This window comes from Hemiscyllium ocellatum, chromosome 3 (genome assembly GCF_020745735.1).
Source record: "Hemiscyllium ocellatum isolate sHemOce1 chromosome 3, sHemOce1.pat.X.cur, whole genome shotgun sequence".
Classification (NCBI taxonomy): domain Eukaryota; kingdom Metazoa; phylum Chordata; class Chondrichthyes; order Orectolobiformes; family Hemiscylliidae; genus Hemiscyllium; species Hemiscyllium ocellatum.
Window position 1 is genome coordinate 27808980 of NC_083403.1, and position 21901 is coordinate 27830880.

At 44.2% G+C, this 21901-nt stretch overlaps 1 protein-coding gene across 1 annotated transcript in view; it reads left to right on the top strand.

The window, feature by feature from the left end:
- Window positions 1–280: 280 nt before the first annotated feature.
- gnmt (glycine N-methyltransferase) overlaps window positions 281–21901 on the top strand; it is a 44778-nt gene continuing 23157 nt past the window's right edge. The window contains exon 1 of the mRNA XM_060856224.1: window positions 281–507. Within this exon, the coding sequence (XP_060712207.1) occupies window positions 302–507 (206 nt within the window). The 5' untranslated portion in view covers window positions 281–301. The remainder of the gene's footprint in view (window positions 508–21901) is intronic.

Genomic DNA, 21901 nt, shown 5'->3' on the forward strand with positions numbered 1-21901 from the left:
CAGTGAGGGGGTGTGGTCAGTGAGGGGGTGGGGGTGGTCAGTGAGGGGGTGGGGGTGGTCAGTGCGGGAGGGTGGGGTCAGTGAGGGGGTGGGGGTGGTCAGTGCGGGAGGGTGGGGTCAGTGAGGGGGTGGGGGTGGTCAGTGCGGGGGGTGTGCTTGCACCGGCGCCTCTGATTGGCTGAGAAAGTTATCGAGGGGAGTTCCGGAGAAGTTTTTATTTTGTGCGGTGGCTGGAAGCATTTCTTTTTGTTGCCGTTGAGCCTTGTTTCCGAGGGTGTGAAGCGTGTCCGAGCTCGGGGATATGGTGGACATCGTGTACCGGACCCGGTCACTCGGGGTGGCCGCGGTGGGCTTGCCAGACCAGTACGCGGACGGCAGAGCGGCCAAAGTCTGGCAGCTGTACATTGGCGATACGAGGAGCCGCACGGACGAGTACCGCAGCGCCGTAGTGCAACTGCTCCGACAGCATCAGTGTCAACGGGTCCTGGACGTGGCGTGTGGTACCGGGTAGGGGAACATTCACCTTCATCCAGCCTAGCAAAATAAATTGCATTCACGTTTTAAAACATCCCCCATGGAATCGACACAGGAACCTAAATCCTGCGCTTTATTTCAGCTCCCCTTTTAAAGCAGCGTGCGTGTTAACACACAGACGAGGAAATGTCAGGTTGCTGATACAATCAGAGCCAATTCCAAATCCTCAACACAAAAAAGAAGAAGCTTGCCCAACCGGGCAAAACTTCCACTGATTTGCGAGATCATCCACTCCAGTCCATGCCGTACCGGCTTTAATGGTTTGTTGTTCACCATATGGAACCTGGTTTGGCCAAACCCCTCTGATGAATGGGAGGCCTGCACACTAGCGGGATGGGTCTAACTGGTTTATTTTAAAGGAGTCGTATTGTGTTCAAACAGCTACAGATGGATGCGTGACGGTTACCCCCTTTTTAACCTGTGTGTCCGTGCCTCCCTGTCCAAACGCTGGCAGCCTGATACAGATGCCTTGGTTGGTGGCACTCAACTAGCCCGTGATAAAGTTGCTGTTTAAGATTTTTATCCTGTAGGTATTTATTGCCAGATTTCCTCCGAATTCAGTCTGCAATGCATCTGAGCACACTTCCAGGGAAATAAGGAGACATACAAAAAAAGATTTCATGGCTATGTGGACAGCACTTGCTCGGCCAGCATTGCCCATCTCTAATTGCTCAGAGGCCACCTGCATTGCTGTGGGTTTGGAGTCACATATAGGCCAGACCGTGTAAGGATGCCAGACTTCCTTTACTGATGATCATTAATGAACCAGATGTCTTTTTACAACAATTAGCAGTGGTTATGTGGTCAACATCACAATAACTGTGTGTGTGTGTGCGCGCGCGGGTGTGTGTGTGTGTGTTGGGAGAAGAGAGCACCTTGTTGAGGAACTGTTCTGAGCTTTTCAAAATGCTGTCACTGGTGTGATGAGTCAAAGTGTCTCCTCCTGTGCCTTACATTTGCCGAGTGATCTTAAAACAGTGTCATCACTGAGTGAGAAGCTAGTAATTTATAATGCTCTTTGTGATAGTTGGTCCAAACTACCAATAGCAGGAACCTGTTCAAAGGAGTGATTGTCTCCAGGAAAGTTCACAGATAATGAAAGTTAGTTCAGTTTCAGAGACTTGAAATGTCCATATCCATTCATGTGTGCTTCGCAGAATGCAATGGTTTTTTATATACAAATAACTCTGAATCATTGAGAACTGTGCTTATTCTCTCTAGTATTGAGCTGAGCAACACGGCTTTTTATGGACCAGTTCAAATGCAGAATCATTAAGCAGCTCTAATGCAGACTCGGTGTGCGCTCAAGTGCAGAACATTAGATTAATTTAAGATGCGTATGGACAGATGCATGACTAGGTGGAGAGCAGAGGGATACAAATGCTTGGGAACAGGTTTAGACAGTGGATTTGGATCGGCTCAGGCTTGCAGGGCTGAAGGGCCTGTTCCTGGGCTGTAAATTTTCTTTGTTCTTTGTTCTAGATTTGGAAACATCTGTGAAGGGAGAATGCAGAGTTAATGTCTGAATCCACTGCAACTTCTTCCAAGCTGAAAGATATTGGAAAATAGTTTTATAAAATTCTTCAGGCAAAATTCTTCAAATAGTGTGCAGGGTGTTCTAGCTAGGTGGATAAAGAACTGGTTGAACTACAGGAGACAGAGATTATTGTTGAAGAGAATTTCTCAAAATGGAGAAAGGTGACCAGTGGTGTTCCGCAGGGGTCAGTATTTGGGGCCACTGTTGTTTGTAATATACATAAATGATCTGGGAGAGGGCACTGTTGGTATGATCAGCAAGTTTGCAGATGACACGAAGATTGGTGGAGTAGCAGAAAGCATAAGTGACTGTCAAAGAATATAGACAGGGTGGATAGAGAAAAGCTTTTTCCCAGGGTGAAGGATTCAATAACGTGATGTCACACTTTCAAGGTGAGAGGTGGAAAGTTTAGGGGGGATACACATGGCAAGTACTTCACACAGAGGGCGGTGGGCATTTGGAGCGCGTTGCCAGCAGAGGTGGCAGAGGCAGGCACGGTAGGTTCATTTAAGATGCATCTGGACAAATGCATGAGCAGGTGAGGAGCAGAGGGATACAGATGCTTAGGAATTGGGCGATAGGTTTAGACAGTGGATTTGGATCGGCTCAGGGTTGGAGGACCGAAGGGCCTGTTCATGGGCTGTAAATTTTCTTTGTTCTTTGTTTGTTTATTACATTTCAGTGTGTTTAAAAAGATAGAAACTGCAAAAGGTAAATGTCCCTGGCAGATATATTAATAAGTCAAAAGTGACCATTGAAATAATGTCAAGTACTTATGACTAAGGGGTAAGTTAAATTAGAAAAGGGACAGAAAAAATTTACAATGATGTTGCTGGGACTGGAGGGTTTACGTTATAAGGAGAGGCTGGTTAGACTGGGACCTTTTCACCGGAGCGTCGGAGGCTGAGGGGTGACCTTATAGAGGTTTATAAAATCATGAGGAGCATGAATAGGGTGAATAGCCAAGGTCTTTTTCTGAGGGTAGGGAAATCCAAAACTAGTGGGCATAGGTTTAAGGTGAGAGGGGCAGATTTAAACGGGACCTGAGGGGCAACTTGTTCACATAGAGGATGGTGCATGTATGGAATGAGCTGCCAGAGGAAGTGGTAGAGCTGGATATAATTAGAACATTTAAAAGACGTCTGGACAGGTACATGAATAGGAATGGTTTAGAGGGATATAGGCCAAACACAGGCAAATGGGACTAGTTCAGTTTAGGATACCTGATTGGTGTGGACAAGTTGGACCAAAGAGTCTGTTTCTATGCTGTGTGATTTTACGATCCTTCCCCTATGGAAGCAGTTTTGCCGTATCTTCTCTACAGAGACTCCTTAACATTCTGAATGCCTCTGTTAAATCTCTGCTTAGCTTCCTCTGCTCATAAGTGAACAATTCCAGCATCTTTGGTGCCCCCAGATGTCCTAAGTTGCTCATCACGGCTAGTTTTCTATTGTGTTGCTGCCATGCCCCCTCTGAGGTTTTGCACATGTTTAACAAGAATAAAATAAAACAAAATTAAACCAGGAGTATAATGGCTAGACTTGGCAATAATAACCCAGCTAAGGTCAACTAGTTACAGTATTACTATCACCCTGCTCTTGCACATGATCTGAAACCAGAGTTAAAAAATTGCACACAACTTACTGTTTCCTGCTTTGACAACTACCCCCATCACCACCCACCAGATAATTTAGTTCCCTCTATAAGCTCTATCTTGAATTTGATTGCATTCCCAAACTTTATTGGCTCCTTGGACGTTCTATGGGTTTCTGTGTACTCTGTGCAGTTAAATCTAAACATAACCACACCTCAGCTTGAGTTGTATCACCTTGCAGACATTATTGCATTAAACAGCTTGGAAGAGTTCACCTATCTCCAAAGTGGACACTCTAGCCTCCAGGACCATGGTGGGACCCCCTTTCTCTAGCAATCTGACCACTCTCAGTTGACTTCATTCCTCTAATTCAGGCCTCCTGAGCAACCCAGATTTTAATCTCTCCACCACTCGTGACTGCACTTTTAGTTGCTCAGGCTTAAAGCTCTGAAACACCATTCAGGACTCACTGTTCTTTAGAAACACAGAAAATAGAAGTAGGTGGAGGACATTTGGCCCTTTGAGCCTGTTCCACCATTCAGTATGATCATGGCTGATCATCCAGCTCCATACCCTGATCCTGTTTCTCTCTGTTTGATCCCTTTGGCAATCAGAACTGTACCTAACTCTGTATTGAAAACGTTCAGTGTTTTGGCCTCAACCTCCTTCTGTGGCGGAGAATTCCACAGACTCAGCAGTCTCTGGCTGAGGAAATTCCTCCACATCTCAGCCCTAAATAGCCTAAACTGTCCTTAAGACTTTGACATGCACTTTCCTCTTTTGTGGCACTTCCTTACAGCCTCCCACTTTTACAACCTCTCCTTTTGAAGTTCCGTGTGATATTTTGTTTGGTGATACTCCTGTGATGCACCTTGAGATGCTTTATTGCCTTATCGGTGCTACATAAATGTGAAAGTTCTCATCGTTGTGGTTCTAACTGTTTCTGCTGAAGGTTGATTGTCAGAACATTGGTCAGAGGAGGCCATTTGACCTCTTGAGCCTGTTCCACCCATTCGATGATATCTTGACTAAATTACAACATGACTCCATATCCCACTTATAAACTCTGATCAAAATTATGCTTGAAATAAGTGCAAGACTTCAAAATCATGAGCTATCACAAAGAGTTGCTGAATGTGAACCCAAGGCTTGTTTGCACCAAGAGGGCTTATAGATCCCAGAATCCCTCCTGTGTGGAAGCAGTTCATTTGGCCTATTGGGTCCATATGGAAAAACATCCCACTCAAACCGACCCTATCCCTGTTACCTTGCATTTCCCAAGGCTAATCCACCTAGCCTGCACATCCCTAGACACTGTGAGCAATTTAGTATGGCCAATCCACCTAACCTGCAGATCTTTGGACCAAGCCTCAATACTGATCTGCAAGAAAACAGCAGCATGCCAGGTTCTCTAGACAAGGAATATGGGCAGTTTATAGTCCAAGTGGCACTCTTGGACTATAAACAGCCTATTCTCTCTTCTGAATCAAAAGGATAGATTTTCAAATTCCACTTCAGTATCTTAAGCAAAGAGCCCTTAAGCTGATGCTCCATTGTGGTACTGAGGGAGTGCTGCACTGTTGGAGGTAGCTGTCAGTTCGGTAAAGAATAGTCCCATCAGTATTCTGAGAAGAAGCTAGCGTCTTGAGCAGTATTTTTCATTCAACCGGTGTTACTGAAACAGATTATTGGATCTTGTATCCCATGGTTGCTTCTGGCAGCTTGGTGTGCACAAATTTACTGGCGCATTTCTAGTTTTGAAACAGTGAATACCTTTGGGATGTCCTGAGGTAGTAAAAGGTAATGTAAAAAATGCAGAGTAGAGTAATTAAGAATAACCCTTATTTAAAATGTAATTTTTTTTTAGCCCAAAGTTGCGCAGCAGATTGTCACATTAAGGTTAATTTTACGAAGCCATCATGCTGCAGAAAATTGGGAACATCACATTCAGGCTGGCTCTCATTGTTTCAGTAGAACATGCTTGTCTGAAAGGTTCACTGATGGGAATGTGAATGATGGACTTGTTCACATAACAAATTCAACAGAAATATCTGAAAGTATATGACTTGGAAAGATAATTCAGGAGTGGAACTAATTGGAACCCTTTTACAAAAGCAATCCATACTGGCCCAATGAACTGAATGGACACCATCCTTGGTTCCCTGGGATTTTTTTAGCTGTTTTCATTTTCTGCAGCTGGAAGTTTCCAAAAGTTTCCGGATTCTTCTATACCTGCAGATTGACTATCTGAGAGTTATAGTCATGGATAATGAGTGGTTAAAAGAAAACACAACTGTATATCCATGACAGGCCCACTATGATGAATCAAGGAGTGTTGTGATTTCAAAATTCTCATTCTTTGTTTTCTCATTCATTCATGGCTTTGACCCTCTCTCCCTACCTTCATAATCTCCTCTGCACCAACGATCTTCTAACTTTGATCTCCTGGCTATCCCTGAGTTTAATCAAACCAGGAGGGGTGAACATGCCTTCAAAGGAGAATGTCTCCAGACTCTGCAGTTTGTCTCCTAAACATCTATACTTTGTTCCTCCCTTTAAGCCACTCATTAAAACTAACCTCCTTTTGATGAAACTTTTGCCAACTTGACCTGATATAACCTGTGTGGCTCAGTGTCAAATCTGGGTTTACAACATGCCTGTGAAACACTTTGGGACATTTTATTGTCGAAAAGGCATTATGTAAATACAGGTTTCTCTTGTCATTTTTGTTGTCTTTTCCCTTTCCAGGCATTGGCAGACAGCTTTGAAACACACCAAATGTTTTAGTGACAGCTTTCTGATACTTTTTGTCCTGTTTTGTCTCGTCTCATGAAGCCCCACGGCAGATTAGTATCCTGCATCCCTGTTGTATTTGACTTGCAAATAATCATTAAAAACAGTAGGTTTTCCTCTCGCGTCCTCCTTTCTGCATCTCTCTCTCTCTCTCTCTCCATTTTGCAGGTCAGCAACAAATGCATTTCATGCTTTCTAGTATCTGCACAAATATAATATGACTTAGCTATCTCATTGACTGTCTGCATACACACAGGCATAAGTTCAGGGTTGCTGATGGTGATGGGGGGGAAAACGGCGTAATAAAAACTCAGTCTGTCCAGCTCATGTGACCTAGCTTTTGCGTTTGAAGCTTTTGATTTGTGAATAAAACAAACTGGGACCCATGAAGGCTCATCCGAATGGCTGCACATAGGAGACATTTGTAGACAATTTGGGCATCCCCATTGTTTCACAGCTTAACAGAAAGCCAGATCTGAGGAAATGGATTGCTGGCGACTTCTAAAAGCCAAAAGGGATCAATAGCAATGTGGAAGGCAATCCCTAAAATCATCTTGTCGCAATGGAATTGGCTTCGCTCAGTCCACATTATCCAGTGATTGTACCAAGCGGCCGTTCGTTTGGGTGTTACAATCAAGTCCATTGCTTTTCTGTTCTGATCAGCCAAAATCAAAGAGCTGAATGGCTTACTCCAGCTCTTAGTTTCAAAGTTGTTAGAAAGAAATACGGAATCATAAAAGGCCTTAATCTCAAAATCAAAAGACACTTTTTTTAAACCTAAGAATTTCCAAACTGAGCAGAATTGTCTCTGTGGAATGCAATTGTATCTACCTGCTGAAGTCGTGGGACCGTTTGGAGCCCGGTTTGATTCACTAGCTGGTTTTATGGTGCTCTTATCCCAGCATTATCGTTCCACTGGACCCATTTGGACATGATTCCATTTTAGTGCTTTCATCTCCACAGAATGTGGGCACTGTCCCAGACACTTTCAGGGAGTTCTCCCTCTTGCCTTCCAGTGATTAGATTAGATTACTTACAGTGTGGAAACAGGCCCTTCAGCCCAACAAGTCCACACCGACCCACCCATACCCCTACATATTACCCCTTACCTAACACTACGGGCAATTTAGCATGGCCAATCCACCTGATCCGCACATCTTTGGACTGTAGGAGGAAACCGGAGCACCCGGAGGAAACCCACGCAGACACGGGGAGAACGTGCAAACTCCACACAGTCGCCTGAGTCGGGAATTGAACCCGGGTCTCAGGCGCTGTGAGACAGCAGTGCTAACCACTGTGCCACCGTGCCGCCCACAAACATGTGTCATGTTAAATCCTGAATGAAGGGAAAATAAAAGTAGAATAATAGTCCAGATGCTGGTGGGGTTCTAGAATGAAAACTGAAAATGCTGGAGAAGCTTAGGAGATTTGGCAGCAGCTGTGGAGATAGAAACAGAGTTAATGTTCTTGATACAAAGATGCTGGATTCTCCACTCACTGTCACTGTTTGTAATTATAACCACTGCCCAATCACACATCTCGCCTTGACAGATTAAATGTTGCCACTTGCCAATGAAACACCATTGACTCTGTTTAAAAGGGTCACACTGGCTCAGTGGTTAGCATTGCTGCCTCACAGCGCCAGGGACCTCAGTTTAATTCCAGCCTTGGGTGAAGTTTGCACATCCTCCCTGTGTCTGCATGGGTTTTCTCACACGGTCCAAATGTGTGTGTGTACGGTGGATTGGCCATGCTAAATTGCCCATAGTGTTTTAAGATATGTAAGTTATGGATTAGCCATGGGAAATGCGGGATGACAGTGACAGGAATAGGGTAGTGTGGTGAGCCTGCGTGGGATTCTCTTCAGAGGATCAGCATGGATTTGATGGGCTAAATGGCCTGTTTCCAAACTGTAGGGATTCTGTGAATTGAATCGTTTAAAGACTATTGTCTTTGGATTATCAATTCGAGAAGATACTATTTTAAACCAAGGGACTGTGGAAGGAATGGTTCAATTTTAAAAATAAATGTTACTAGAACTCATTGTGTGTTGAATTTCAGTAATGTCATAAGCAAGCAGTGTAGAGGATGCTATATACCTCAGCTCCTGGAAGGTGGGCTGTGTGTGTATGTGTTTGTATGTGCTCGGTGCAGCTTTGCCAATGACAGCCTTTGGATTGATTTTTTGAGCAGGACCAGTTGTGTTTTCAGAAGTACTCAGCAATGTAACAGCATCTTGATTGGTTCTTGGGTGAGTGACCACAGCCTTGCGTTTGGACGTTGCAGTTGAAACATTCAGCCTGTGAAGAAGAAAAGCTATCCTTCCCCCTCTGTTTTGTGTGCACTAAATCCTGAATAGCTAGCTGCACTCTCTTTCGGGTAAAACCACGTTCAGTGACATTGAAAGGTCAAATTCTCAAGCAGTGAATAAAAGGTTGAAAATCACGGTGTCTACAACTTCGTTTACTCCTCGAGAAGTTGATTGGAACTGAAGAAAAATAACTTATTGTTTCCTGTAATCCAGGCTGGTGCCAGGACTGTACTGAATGACTTTATCTTTGTTCCTTCTTCACCTGTAATATTTGTGTCTAGTCTGTATTTGTCTGCGTGATTGCACATGTACAGGGTTTTAATTAAAAATGAGTAGAGTTTAAGTTGAAGGGAGCTATTACTTATCACTTATGTATATTTTTGCCATTGGTTAAAGCAATCTGTTTACGATTATTAGCTGTTTTCTTGTTAAGTACAGAAATTGTAAAACCATAAGACCTTAAGATAAGGAGCAAAATTAGACCATTTATCCATTGAGTCTGCTCCGCTATTCAATCATTGCTTATTGATTTCTAAACCCCATTGTCCTGCTTTTTCCTGTAACCCTCGATCCCCTTGCCAACCAAGAATCTATCGCTGTTTTAAATGCACTCAGTGACGTGGCCTCCACAGTCGTCTGCAGAGATGAGTTGCACAGTTTCATCACCCTCTGTTTGAAGACATTCCTCCACAGCTCAGTTCCAAAGGGTGGTCCCTTCATTTTAAAGCTGTATCCTCAGGTCCTAGTCTCTTCTACTGATGGAAACATCTTCTCTCTGTCTCTAGGCCTCAGTGTTCTATAAGTTTCTGTCTGATATTCCCTCGTCCTCCTAAACACTGCTGAGTGCAGACCCAGAGTCCTCAACCACTCCTCACACGAAAAGCCCTTTATTCCCCAGGTCATTCTTGTAAAACTCCTCTCAACACTCTCCAATACAAGCACAACCTTCCTTAGATACAGGGGCTAAAATTGCTCAGAGTAATTCTAATGCAGTGTCTGCTCTTGTATTCTGGCCCACTTGAAATGAGTGCTGACATTGTCTTTGCCTTCCTAACTGCATGTTAATCCTAAGACAATCCTGATTCCCTTTGTGCTTTAGATTTCCAAAGCCTTTCCCCGCTTGGAAAATAGTCTACGCCTCTATTCATCCTACCAAAATGTACAACTCACACTTTCCAACACTGTATTCCACTTGCCACTTGTTTGAGCATACTCCTAGCCTGTCCTAGCCTTCCAGCAGCCTCCCTGTTTCCTCCACATGACCTGACCCTCTATTTATCTTTGTGACATCTTCAAATTTAGCATCAATATCTCCATGATGAGTGTTTACTTTTAAATTTAGTCATTTAAATTTGGATGCAACCTTTTCATGTTGGAGACCGCTGTGGCAATAGTGGAGCTGCATTTCCAGTACGTTACGCCAAAAATTCTTGGTAATCAATGCAGAGAAGATGGTCTTCTTATTAAAGGGTTCTAAAAATCTATGGCATTCCTCATGGAATCTCCATGGTGTTCAAATCTTAATGGACAACCAGACATTGTTCTGTGAAATTGAGACAACGTAGCAAGCTTATATTACTTCCCAATATTTTGCACTTGGCCATGTGTTCTACGGAATATTTCTCTCGTTTAGACACCCCATTAAGGGCAACTCCTATTAAGATATAGTAAGTTGCCAAGGTTCTTCAACCGCACCTACTAAACCTATGACCACGCCATCTCAAAGGACAAGGGCAAGGGAACATTATTAGCAGGAAATGCCCCACCAAGTCACACATTGTTCTTGCTTGGAACTTTAGTATTGTTTTTTCCACTGTCATTGGGTCAGAATCCTAGGGTTCCCTAGTTAGCAGCACTCTGTGTGTACCTATGTCCCAGAGACCACAACAGCTCTGCAGCTAACTGACCACCAGTTTTTTGAGGACAGCTCAGGATGGACTATAACCACTTGCTTTGTCAGTGATGCCCAAATCCCATGGACAAGATTTTGAACATTTATGAAGGGTTTCAACAGAGGCTTGAATTTCTCAGAATATTGAGTAGATTGGTCAGAGTATTGAGTACAGGAGTTGGGAGGTCATGTTGCGGCTGTACAGGACATTGGTTAGGTCACTGTTGGAATATTATGCGGAATTCTGGTCTCCTTCCTATCAGAAAGATGTTATGAAACTTGAAAGAGTTCAGAAAAGATCTACAAGGATGTTGCCAGGGTTGGAGGATTTGAGCTATAGGGAGAGGCTGAACAGGCTGGGGCTGTTTTCCCTGGAGCATCGAAGGCTGAGCGGTGACCTTATAAAGGTTTATAACATCATGAGGGACATGGATAGGATAAACAGACAAAGTCTTTTCCTTGGGGTGGAGGAGTCTAGAACTTGACGGCATAAGTTTAGGGTGAGGGAGAAATATATAAAAGGGTGCTAAGGGGCAATGTTTTCACACAGAGGGTGGTACTTGTATGGAATGAGTTGTCTGAGGAAGTGGTGGAGGCTGGTACAATTGCAACATTTAAAAGGCATCTGAAAGAGTATATGAATAGGAAGGATTTGGAGGGATATGGGCCAGGTGCTGGCAAGTGAGACTCGATTGGGTTGGGATATCTGGTCGGCATGGATGAGGTGGACAGAAGGGTCTGTTTCCATGCTGTACATCTCTATGACTCAATGACTCTATAATATTTGCTAAACAGAGGTGTATTGATACTGAGTCATGACGAGAATTGCTTTTTGCAGAGTGAATGTGTATTGTGCTTCAGTCAATAAGTTGGAAAGGTGTCAAAACTAATTGCAATTGCTTCTCTTTTAAATGCACTAATGGTGCTGTCAGAGCCAGCACTTGGTACACATTATAAACATCAGGGACAGACAGTCCCAAGGTTACATTTGAATCCCACTGCTGGCACATGTGTCTGTGGCAAAATATTACTTATATTTAAGAGCAGTTCTATGGTTACAATTAGTAACACTAAGACGGATAAAGGCAGAGCTGAGATCTATGCTGAAGAAAGCTGTTTGGCAACTAGATGTAGTTGGAAGCTTCTGTGTTATTAAACTCAGGAGAAAGTTCTTGAAGTTAGTAGGCAAATATGTTGACTCTTTAGAGGTGTATGGGATACACCCAAGCTTGTCTGTTTTGTGTTTTTTTTATATCCACCCATATGACCTCATTTAACAATCCTTCCCGATATCATCTCTCCTCACTGCTATTAGTGATTTCATGATCAGTACTGCTGCCCTTCCTTCCCCTTCTATCCTTCTCTCTGGGTCATCTGATTAATTTATAACCATGGATATTGACCTGCCAATCGTGCCCGTCTTTCAGCTGGTCGTAGCTATGATAGTATACTCCCAAATGCCAGTCTTTGTTCCCAGCTCATCTGTCTTATTCCTCAAACTCCTTGCATCAAAATATGTTCCGTTCAGCTCTGCTAAACTCACTTTTTCATCCAACCTATGTTTCTTCTGCCTGGAATTGTTTTGGGAGGACAATTTTTAAATTTAGGGTAAAATCTGGGGATCATGTAACCCCTACTGAAGTGTACCTGTCAAGCATCTTGGTAATGAAGGAAGGCCTAGATGTTTTTTGGCTGGTAAGGAGGTTCAAGGTGTTTACACTTGAAGGCAATTGCAGTAAGCCGTGTGCTAACATGAACAGAAAAGCTTTCAGGATGTTGGGCTGTAAACAGTTGTGCTTTAAGTTGTCTGTAACTTTGGTAATAGGCCTCTCGAGGTGAGCTGACCACCATCTCTGTGGATACATGGGCCATGTGATGTATGTTACCATAGAAGTGTGCTTTGAGAGGTTAAGGATTGGAAGATGTCACTAAAAACTCTGATTCAGTCAGGATGCCAATATGCAGTAGAAGTAAAGAAAAGTCAAGGGCGTGGTGCTGGAAAAGCACAGCAGATCAGGCAGCATTTGAGGAGCAGGAGAATTGGGCATAAGCCCTAACATTGATTCTCTTGCTCCTCGGACGCTGCCTGACCTGTTGTGCTTTTCCAGCACCACACTCTTGACTCTAATCTCCAGCATCTGCAATCCTCATTTTCTCCTAGTAGATGTAGAAAAGCCGCATGAAGCAAGATACTAAGCCTCATCATATTGGACTGTAGTTGGGGGCTTGTGCACTCATTGGTAAGACTTAATGTGTGAAGAGATAAAATTAATCTGGAAGATTCATCTAGTAAATTCTTGGAAGCTAAGAGTCATTTTGGACTGGTATCTGAAAACTGAATGATTACTTAAAGGATTGTGTGACCCAGAGCTTTAAAGTATTTTACATTGATTGTACTATAAATAAAATGGGGCTTTCCATTCTGTGAGTTAAAGTATAAGTTGCATACAAATATATTGTTACGTCATTGAGTTTTTACATTTGTGACAGTAAATGTCATAAACGTTTTGTCATACTTTCACCTATTAAGTAGAAACTTGAGTTTCTTTTTCAATAGTATCCTCGGATATTGAAGCTGTCCATGTCAAATGCAACAAGTTCCGGACAATATCCAGACTGATAAGTGACACGTAACATTTATGCCACACAAATGTCAGGCTATGATCATCACCAATAAGAGACAATCCAACTACTGCCCCTTGACATTCAATGGTGTTACCATCACCGAATTCCCCACTATCAGCATGGGAATTATCATTGACCAAAATCTCAACGCGACTCACCAAATAAACACAGTGGCAGAGGCAAGGAATACTGCAGTGAGCAACTCACCTTCTGACTTCCCAAGCCTGTCCACCATCTTGAAGGCACAAGTCAGGATGAAATACAGCCCACTTGCCTGGATGAGTGCAGCTCCAACAACACTCAAGACGTTTGACACCATCCAAGACAAAGCATCTTGCATAATTGGCACTACATCCACAAGCATTCACTGACGCTCAGTAGCAGCAGTGTGTACAATCTATACGATACACTGCAGCAATTCACCAAAGATCCTCAGAGAGCACCTTCCAAACCCATGACCACTTCAATCTAGAAAGACAAGGACAGCAGATACATGGGAACACCACCACCTTCAGGTTCCCCTCCAAGCCACTCATTATCTTGACTGGGAAATGTGTCTCTGTTCCTTCACTGTTGCTGGGTCAAAGGCCTGGAACGCCCTCCCTAATGGCATTGTGGGTCAACCTACAGCAGATGGACTGCAGAAGTTCAAGAGGGCAGCTCACCACCACCTTCTTAAGGGCAACTAGGGCTGGGCAATAAATGCTGGCCCAGCCAGTGATGCCCACATCCCAAAAATTAATAAGTAATAAAAAACATTATCAGCCCCTGCAGGGGTCATAACTGGTGGCAGAGCTATGATGGGCCAAATGGCCTAATTGTCTGCTGTATTCTGTTAATTTAGGTGCTCCATATTGATAACAATGCTTTCTGCAGTTGGTGGCGTAGTGACAGAGTCAGTGTTCGAGTAAACCAGAATCCCAAGTTAATGATCTGAGGACAGACGTTTGAATCCCACCATGGCAGATGGTGAAATTTTATTTCATGGTCTTTTGCGCGTGTGTGACAGTGGATGGGTATCACTGGGTAGCTTGTGTTAGTTTAGTTTAGTTTCCCTATGGTGTGGAAACAGGCCCTTCGGCCCAACCAGTCCACACCGACCCTCTGAAGAGCAACCCAGCCAGACCCATTTCCCTCTGACTAATGCACCTAACACTATGGACAATTTAGCATGGCCAATTCACCTGACCTGCACATCTTTGGACTGTGGGAGGAAACCCACGCAGAACACGGGGAGAATGTGCAAACTCCACACAGTCTCCTGAGGCTGGAGTTGAACCTGGGACCCTGGTGCTGTGAGGCAGCAGTGCTAACCACTGAGCCACCATGTTACAAGCCAACATCCATCAGGAACAGCATTCAAATTGCCCTGAATTAAACACACGTAATCTTTTACATTTTGGAACTGGGATGATCACATAGGCAGATGCCAAAGTTAACTGTGCACTGGTGAGGACTGACTGTGACTCAACACAACTGGAGTTGGTACAGTGTGTAATAACATTCATTATATTACAACTGCTTTTGTCGTCTCGACATCTTGGCGTGGAGGCATGAAAGATGATGCAATCAGGGAAGAATTCTTTCAGTGCTGCCTCCTGCTGAAAATCCTCTTTCAAAGGAACTGAGTGTGCCACGCCCCTTTAGGAGAAAGTGAGGACTGCAGATGCTGGAGATCAGAGCTGAAAAATGTGTTGCTGGAAAAGCGCAGCAGGTCAGGCAGCATCCAAGGAGCAGGAGAATCGACATTTCAGGCATAAGCCTTCCTCAGGAATGAGGAAGGTGTGCCAAGCAGGCTAAGATAAAAGGTAGGGAGGAGGGACTTGGGGGAGGGGCGTTGGGAATGCGATAGATGGAAGGAGGTTAAGGTGAGGGTGATAGGCCGGAGAGGGGGTGGGGGCGGAGAGGTCGGGAAGAAGATTGCAGGTCAAGAAGGCTGGGCTGAGTCCGAGGGTTGGGACTGAGACAAGATGGGGGGAGGGGAAATGAGGAAGCTGGAGAAATCTGCATTCATCCCTTGTGGTCGGAGGGTTCCTAGGCGGAAGATGAGGCCTTCTTCCTCCAGGCATCGTGTTGCCATGGTCTGGCAATGGAGGAGGCCAAGGACGTGCATGTCCTTGGTGGAGTGGGAGGGGGAGTTAAAGTGTTCAGCCACGGGGCGGTTGGGTTGGTTGGTGCACACACACCAAACTTTATCATTAGCTTGCTGCTGCCACACCCATCCCATTGTCAGCCACCATAAGCAGCTATTGATTCTCCCGGGCTGACCTTTGCCCACTCCTTTGTATCCAGTGTGTTTTCCAGCAATTTCTATTAGGGATATGGGAGAAGGGGCTCCAACCCTAAAATTATTGAACTCGATGTTGAATCCTGAAGGCTGTATAGTCCCCAAAATATAAGGCCACTCTACCAGCTTGTGCTGACCTTCGTTGGAGCACTGTATTAAGCCTGAGACAGAGCTGTTGTCCAGGGTACACGGTGGTGTGTTGAAATGGTAAACAACAGGAGGCACGCGGTCACGTTTTGAGGCCAGAACGTAGGTGTTCTGTAAAGCTGTCACCCTGTCTATGCTTCATTTTCCCAATGGGGAGTGGGGCGGGGCAAGGGAGAATGGCGCAGGGAGTGAGGTGGGGGAGGTATTGGTGACGATGTGAGAATGCTGGGGGTGATGCCACTGAGATCAGACGTCTAAGGGCTTCAAGAGGTATGGAGGAACATCTGCTGGGGACACGGGGGGGGAGTTGATGAGGAGAAACAGGAAAGGTGAGATGCATGACCTAAGGATGCCCTTATTCTAGGCCTAGGATAACATTTTGGGAGCTTACCCTTCTCCCTCACCCCTGCATCCTCACCCCCACACCCTCACCCCCACCTCATCCTATCTTGTACAAACCCATGTTATGAAAGCTGCTGAGCTGAGTGCATGGCCTGAGTGTCCCTCTCTACAATGTCAATCCCAACAGCGCTCAGACTCAGACCCTTAAGGCCACTTAATGGCGTCAATTGATCACAGGCTCGGTAGATGGCTACCCAATGGCTCATTTCCCACACAAGTGCACACACCCAGACATACGCATGTATGCACTCGTGCACACAGACACATGTGCACACATCCACAGACGCACACATGCGTGCGCACATACACATATGCACACATACAGACACACAAGCATGCACACATCTGCATATACATACACACACACAAACACGCACGCGCACACACTTGCAGTGGGCACATTGCTCGTGTCATATTACGGATGTCAGAATCCTCCTCTGCTGAGATTCATAAAATCCAGATCCAGGGATTTGTCCTAGGGTCGTCTCTGAACTGCTTCCAATATTTGAGCATCTTCCCATCTTCTTAATCACAGAAATGTATCACAGAAACAAAGGAGAGTCCGTCCTCTTCCAAGGTACTATTAGTTCTGGGCAGTCCTAACATGCAGGATCCAATCTATAATCCAGCCAGCTGGCTCAGGATTTTGTTTGAGCTATACTGTATGCAGGTGTTGTTCGCATTCTGAAACCTATCAGTTCAGAAAACCAACCTCACATGGACGCAGAAGTTAGGAACAGAAGTCAGCTATTCAACCCCTCTGAGTCTTCTCAGCCATTCAATATGTTCATGACTGATGTGTTGTGGTCTCACCTTCTGATCCTGATACCCTGAGCCTCAACATGAACATATAAATCAGGAGCAAGAACTTGTAGATATTTTCTAATCAACCTGTGTTTCTGGGTAATTCAAGATGGAGGATGGGAAATATTCCTGGCTGTAACAAGCTGCTCCAGTTTTGAGGTATTTTGGGTGTTGGAGGTGATTTCCTCGAATTCCAGGAGCAGCAATTACTGTTTTATACGCTATTACATTGTTTTTGAATTTTGGAGAAAAAGAAGTCAAAACAACAGCACTTTTAAAAGGGAGAGGGACAGACACCAGGCAGCACATGGTGAGGTCAGTGCAGGAGAGAGAGAGAGAGAGAGAGAGAGAAAGAAACCAACCCACACTGCTAACTGACACAGCAGTGAACCTGCACAGTTACTACCTTTGCTGTTTGAATTCATACATCTCTGGACATTGAAGTGCATCTGGGAGAATTAACAAACAGTGAAATTCACAACTGATCTTGGAGGAACCTGTTTGGGAGAGGTCATAGCACAGGAACAGTTAAGTAAATAGTTTTATGTATAGCCTTGTTGTAAATCCACAATACTGAGTAGAGTGGGTTCATTCTTGAGTAAATGTTTTATTGAGATATGTCTCTTGATTAAACTTGTAAATATAAATAAGTATTAAGCTCGCCTGGAGCAGTGATTTGTAGAGGAACAAGACGGTGCTATTTTGTGGGTCTGTAGACTGGAAGGAGAAAAATGGCCTTAGTAGAGTGAAATGCTCTTTGTTCCGGGTGTGGGAGTTTAGGGAGAGTTGATGTGTTACTGAGGATTATATCTGCAATAAATGCTGTTGGTTGTGAATCCTAACAGATTAAATGGATTGGTTGGAGCAACAGAGGCAATGAGGAATCTACAAGAGCAAGCGGGTGTGATGATTGGCAGTTATAGAAAGGGAAAAAAGTCGCAGATACAGTCAACTAGATGGGTTAACTCCAGGAAAGATAAGAGAGGTAGGCAGCTAGTGCAGGAGTCTTCTGTTTCAAACAAGTATGCTGTTTTGGAAAATATAGGGAGTGATGGATTCATAGGGGAATGTAACATGAACAGCCAAGTTTCTGGTATCGAGACAGGCTCTAATGCAATGAGGGATACATTGGGTTCCAAGAAATCAATTGTGTTAGGGGACTCCCTAGTCTGAGGCACAGACAGACGTTTCTGTGGCCAGCAGTGAAAAGGCAGAATGGTGTATTTATTTCAATGCAAGAGGCCTAAGAGGGAAGGCAGATGAACTCAGGGCATGTTAGGAACATAGGACTGGGATATCATAGCAATTACAGAAACATGGCTCAGGGATGGACAGGATTGGCAGCTTAATGTTCCAGAACACAAATACTATAGGAAGGATAGAAAGGGAGGCAAGAGAGAAGGGACAGTGGAGTTTTTGATAAGGGATAGTATTAGAGCTGTACTTAGGGAGGATATTCCTGGAAATACATCCAGGGAAGTTATTTGGGTGGAACCGAGAAATAAGAAAGGGAAATCGCCTCATTGGGATTGTAATATCGAACCCATAATAGTCAGTGGGAAATTGAAAAACAAATTTGTAAGAAGATTTCAGTTATCTGTAAGAATAATATGGCAGGAGATTTTTACTTTCCAAATATAGATTGGAACTGCCATAATGTTTAGGGTTTAGATGGAAAGGAATTTGTTAAAAGTGCAAAAGAAAATTGTTCTCTACCTTGTTCTTTGATTCAGTATCTGAATGTACTTACTAGAGAAGGTGCAAACCTTGACCTACTCTTGGGAAATAAGGCAGGGCAGGTGACTGAGGTGTCAGTGGGGGAGTACTTTGGGGTCAGCGACCATAATTCTATTAGTTTTAAAATAGTGATGGAAAAAGATAGACCAGATCTAACAGTTAAAGTTCTAATTTAGAGGAAGGCTAATTTTGACGGTATTAAGCAAGAACTTTCAAAATGTCCAGATGACAGAGGAGGAAATGCTGGATGTCTTGAAATGGTTAAAAGTAGATAAATCCCCAGGACCTGATCAGGTGTACCTGAGAACTCTGTGGGAAGCTAGAGAAGTGATTGCTGGGCCTCTTGCTGAGATATTTGTATCACCGATAGTCACAGGTGAGGTGCTGGAAGACTGGAGGTTGGCAAACATAGTACCACTGTTTAAGAAGGGTGGTAAAGACAAGCCAGGGAACTATAGACCGGTGAGCCTGACCTCAGTGGTGAGCAAGTTGTTGGAGGGAATCCTGAGGGACAGGATGTACATGTATTTGGAAAGGCAAGGACTGATTCGGGATAATCAACGTGGCTTTGTGCATGGGAAATCGTGTCTCACAAACTTGATTGAGTTTTTGAAGAAGTAACAAAGAGGATTGATGAGGGCAGTGCAGTAGATATGATCTATATGGACTTCAGTAAGGCGTTCGACAAGGTTCCCCATGGGAGACTGATTAGCAAGGTTAGATCTCACAGAATACAAGGAGAACTAGTCATTTGGATACAGAACTGGCTCAAAGGTAGAAGACAGAGGTTGGTGATGGAGGGTTGTTTTTCAGACTGGAGGCCTGTGACCAGTGGAGTGCCACAAGGATCGGTGCTGGGCCTCTACTTTTTGTCATTTACATAAATGATTTGGATGCAAGCATTAGGGGCACAGTTAGTAAGTTTGCAGATGACACCAAAATTGGAGGTGTAGTGGACAGTGAAGAGGGTTACCTCAGTTTACAACAGGATCTGGACCAGATGGGCCAATGGGCTGAGAAGTGGCAGATGGAGTTTAATTCAGATAAATGCGAGGTGCTGCATTTTGGGAAAGCAAATCTTAGCAGGAGTTATACACTTATTGGTAAGGTCCTGGGGAGTGTTGCTGAACAAAGAGACCTTGGAGTGCATGTTCATAGCTCCTTGAAAGTGGAGTTGCAGGTAGATTGGATTGTGAAGAAGGCGTTTGGTATGCTTTCCTTTATTGGTCAGAGTATTGAGTACAGGAGTTGGGAGGTCATGTTGCGGCTGTACAGGACATTGGCTAGGCCACTTTTGGAATATTGCATACAATTCTGGTCTCCTTCATTGTGAAACTTGAAAGGGTTCAGAAAAGATTTACAAGGATGTTGCCAGGGTTGGAGGATCTGAGCTACAGGGAGAGGCTGAACAGGCTGGGGCTGTTTACCCTGGATTTTGGGAGGCTAAGGGGTGACCTTATAGAGGTTGCCAAAATCATGAGGGGCATGGATAGGGTAAATAGTCAAAGTCTTTTCCCTGGGGTGGGGGAGTCCAGAACTAGAGGGCATAGGTTTAGGGTGAGAGGGGAAAGATATAAAAGAGACCTAAGGGGCAACTTTTTCACGCAGAGGGTGGTATGTGTATGGAATGAGCTGCCAGAGGATGTGGTGAAGGTTGGTACAATTGCAACATTTAAGAGGCATTTGGATGGTTTATGAATAGGAAGGATTTGGAGGGATCTGGGCCGGGTGCTGGCAGGTGGGACTAGATTGGGTTGGGATAGCTGGTCAGCATGAACGGGTTGGACCGAAGGGTCTGTTTCCATCTTGTACATCTCTATGACTCCAACTTTCAAAAGCTGATTAGGGGCAGATATTCGCAGGTAAAGGGATGGCTAGAAAATGGGAAGCCTTTAAAAATGAGATAATGAGAGTCCAGAGACAGTATTTTCCTGTTCGGATGAAAGGAAAGGTGGATAGTCGTGGGGAATACTGGATGACTGGAGAAATTGAGGTTTTCGTTAAGAAACAGAAGGAAGCTTATATCAGGTGTAGACAGGATAGATGGAGTGAATCCTTAGAAGAGCATAAAGGCAATAGGAGTATACTTAAGAGGGAAATCAGGAGGGCATAAAAGAGACATGAAGTAGCTTTCGCAAATAGGGTTAAGGTGAATCCAAAGGGTTTTTACAAATACATTAAGGATAAAAGAGTAACTAGGGAGAGAAGTGGGCCTCAAAGATCAGCAAGGTGGCCTTTGTGTGGAGCCACAGAAAATGGGAGAGTATTTTATATTGGTGTTTACTGTGGAGAAGGACATGGAAGATATGGAATATAGGGAAATAGATGGTGACATCTTGAAAAATGTCCATATTAGAGAGGAGGAAATGCTGAATGTCTTGAAACGCATACAAGTGGATGAATTCCCAGGGACTGATCAGGTGTACCCTTGAACTCTGTAGGAAGCTAGGGAAGTGATTGCTGGGCCCTTTGCTGAGACATTTATGTCATTGATAGTCACAGGTGAGATGCAGGAAGACTAGAGGTTGGCTAATGTTGTGCCACTATTTAAGAAAGGTGGTAAGGACAAGCCAGGGAACTATGGACTGGTGAGCCTGATGTTGGTGGTGGGCAAGTTAGAACATAGAACATAGAAAAGTACAGCACAGAACAGGCCCTTTGGCCCACAATGTTGTGCCAAGATTTAATTCTAATGTAAAATATAGTAACTTAACCTACACAACCCTCAACTCACTGCTATCCATGTGCATGTCCAACAGTCAATTAAATGTCCCCATTTGACTCTGCTTCCACCACCACCACTGGCAACACATTCTATGCATTCACAACTCTCTGCGTAAAGAAAAGTTGTTGGAGGGAACTCTGAGTGACAGGATGTACATGTAATTGGAAAGGTAAGGACTGATTCAGGATAGTCAACATGGCTTTGTGAGTGGGAAATCATGTCTCACAAACTTGATTGAGTTTATTGAAGAAGTAACAAAGAGGATTATTGTGGGCAGAGCGGTAGATGTGATCTGTATGGACTTCGGTAAGGCATTAGACAAGGTTCCCATGGGAGGCTGGTTAGCAAGGTTAGGTCTCATGGAATACAGGAAGAACTAGCCATTTGGATCCAGAACTGGCTCAAAGCTACAAGACAGAGGGTGGTGGTGGAGGGTTGTTTTTCAGTCTGGAGGCCTGTGACCAGTGGAGTGCCACATATATTGGTGCTGGATACCCAACTTTTTGTCATTTAT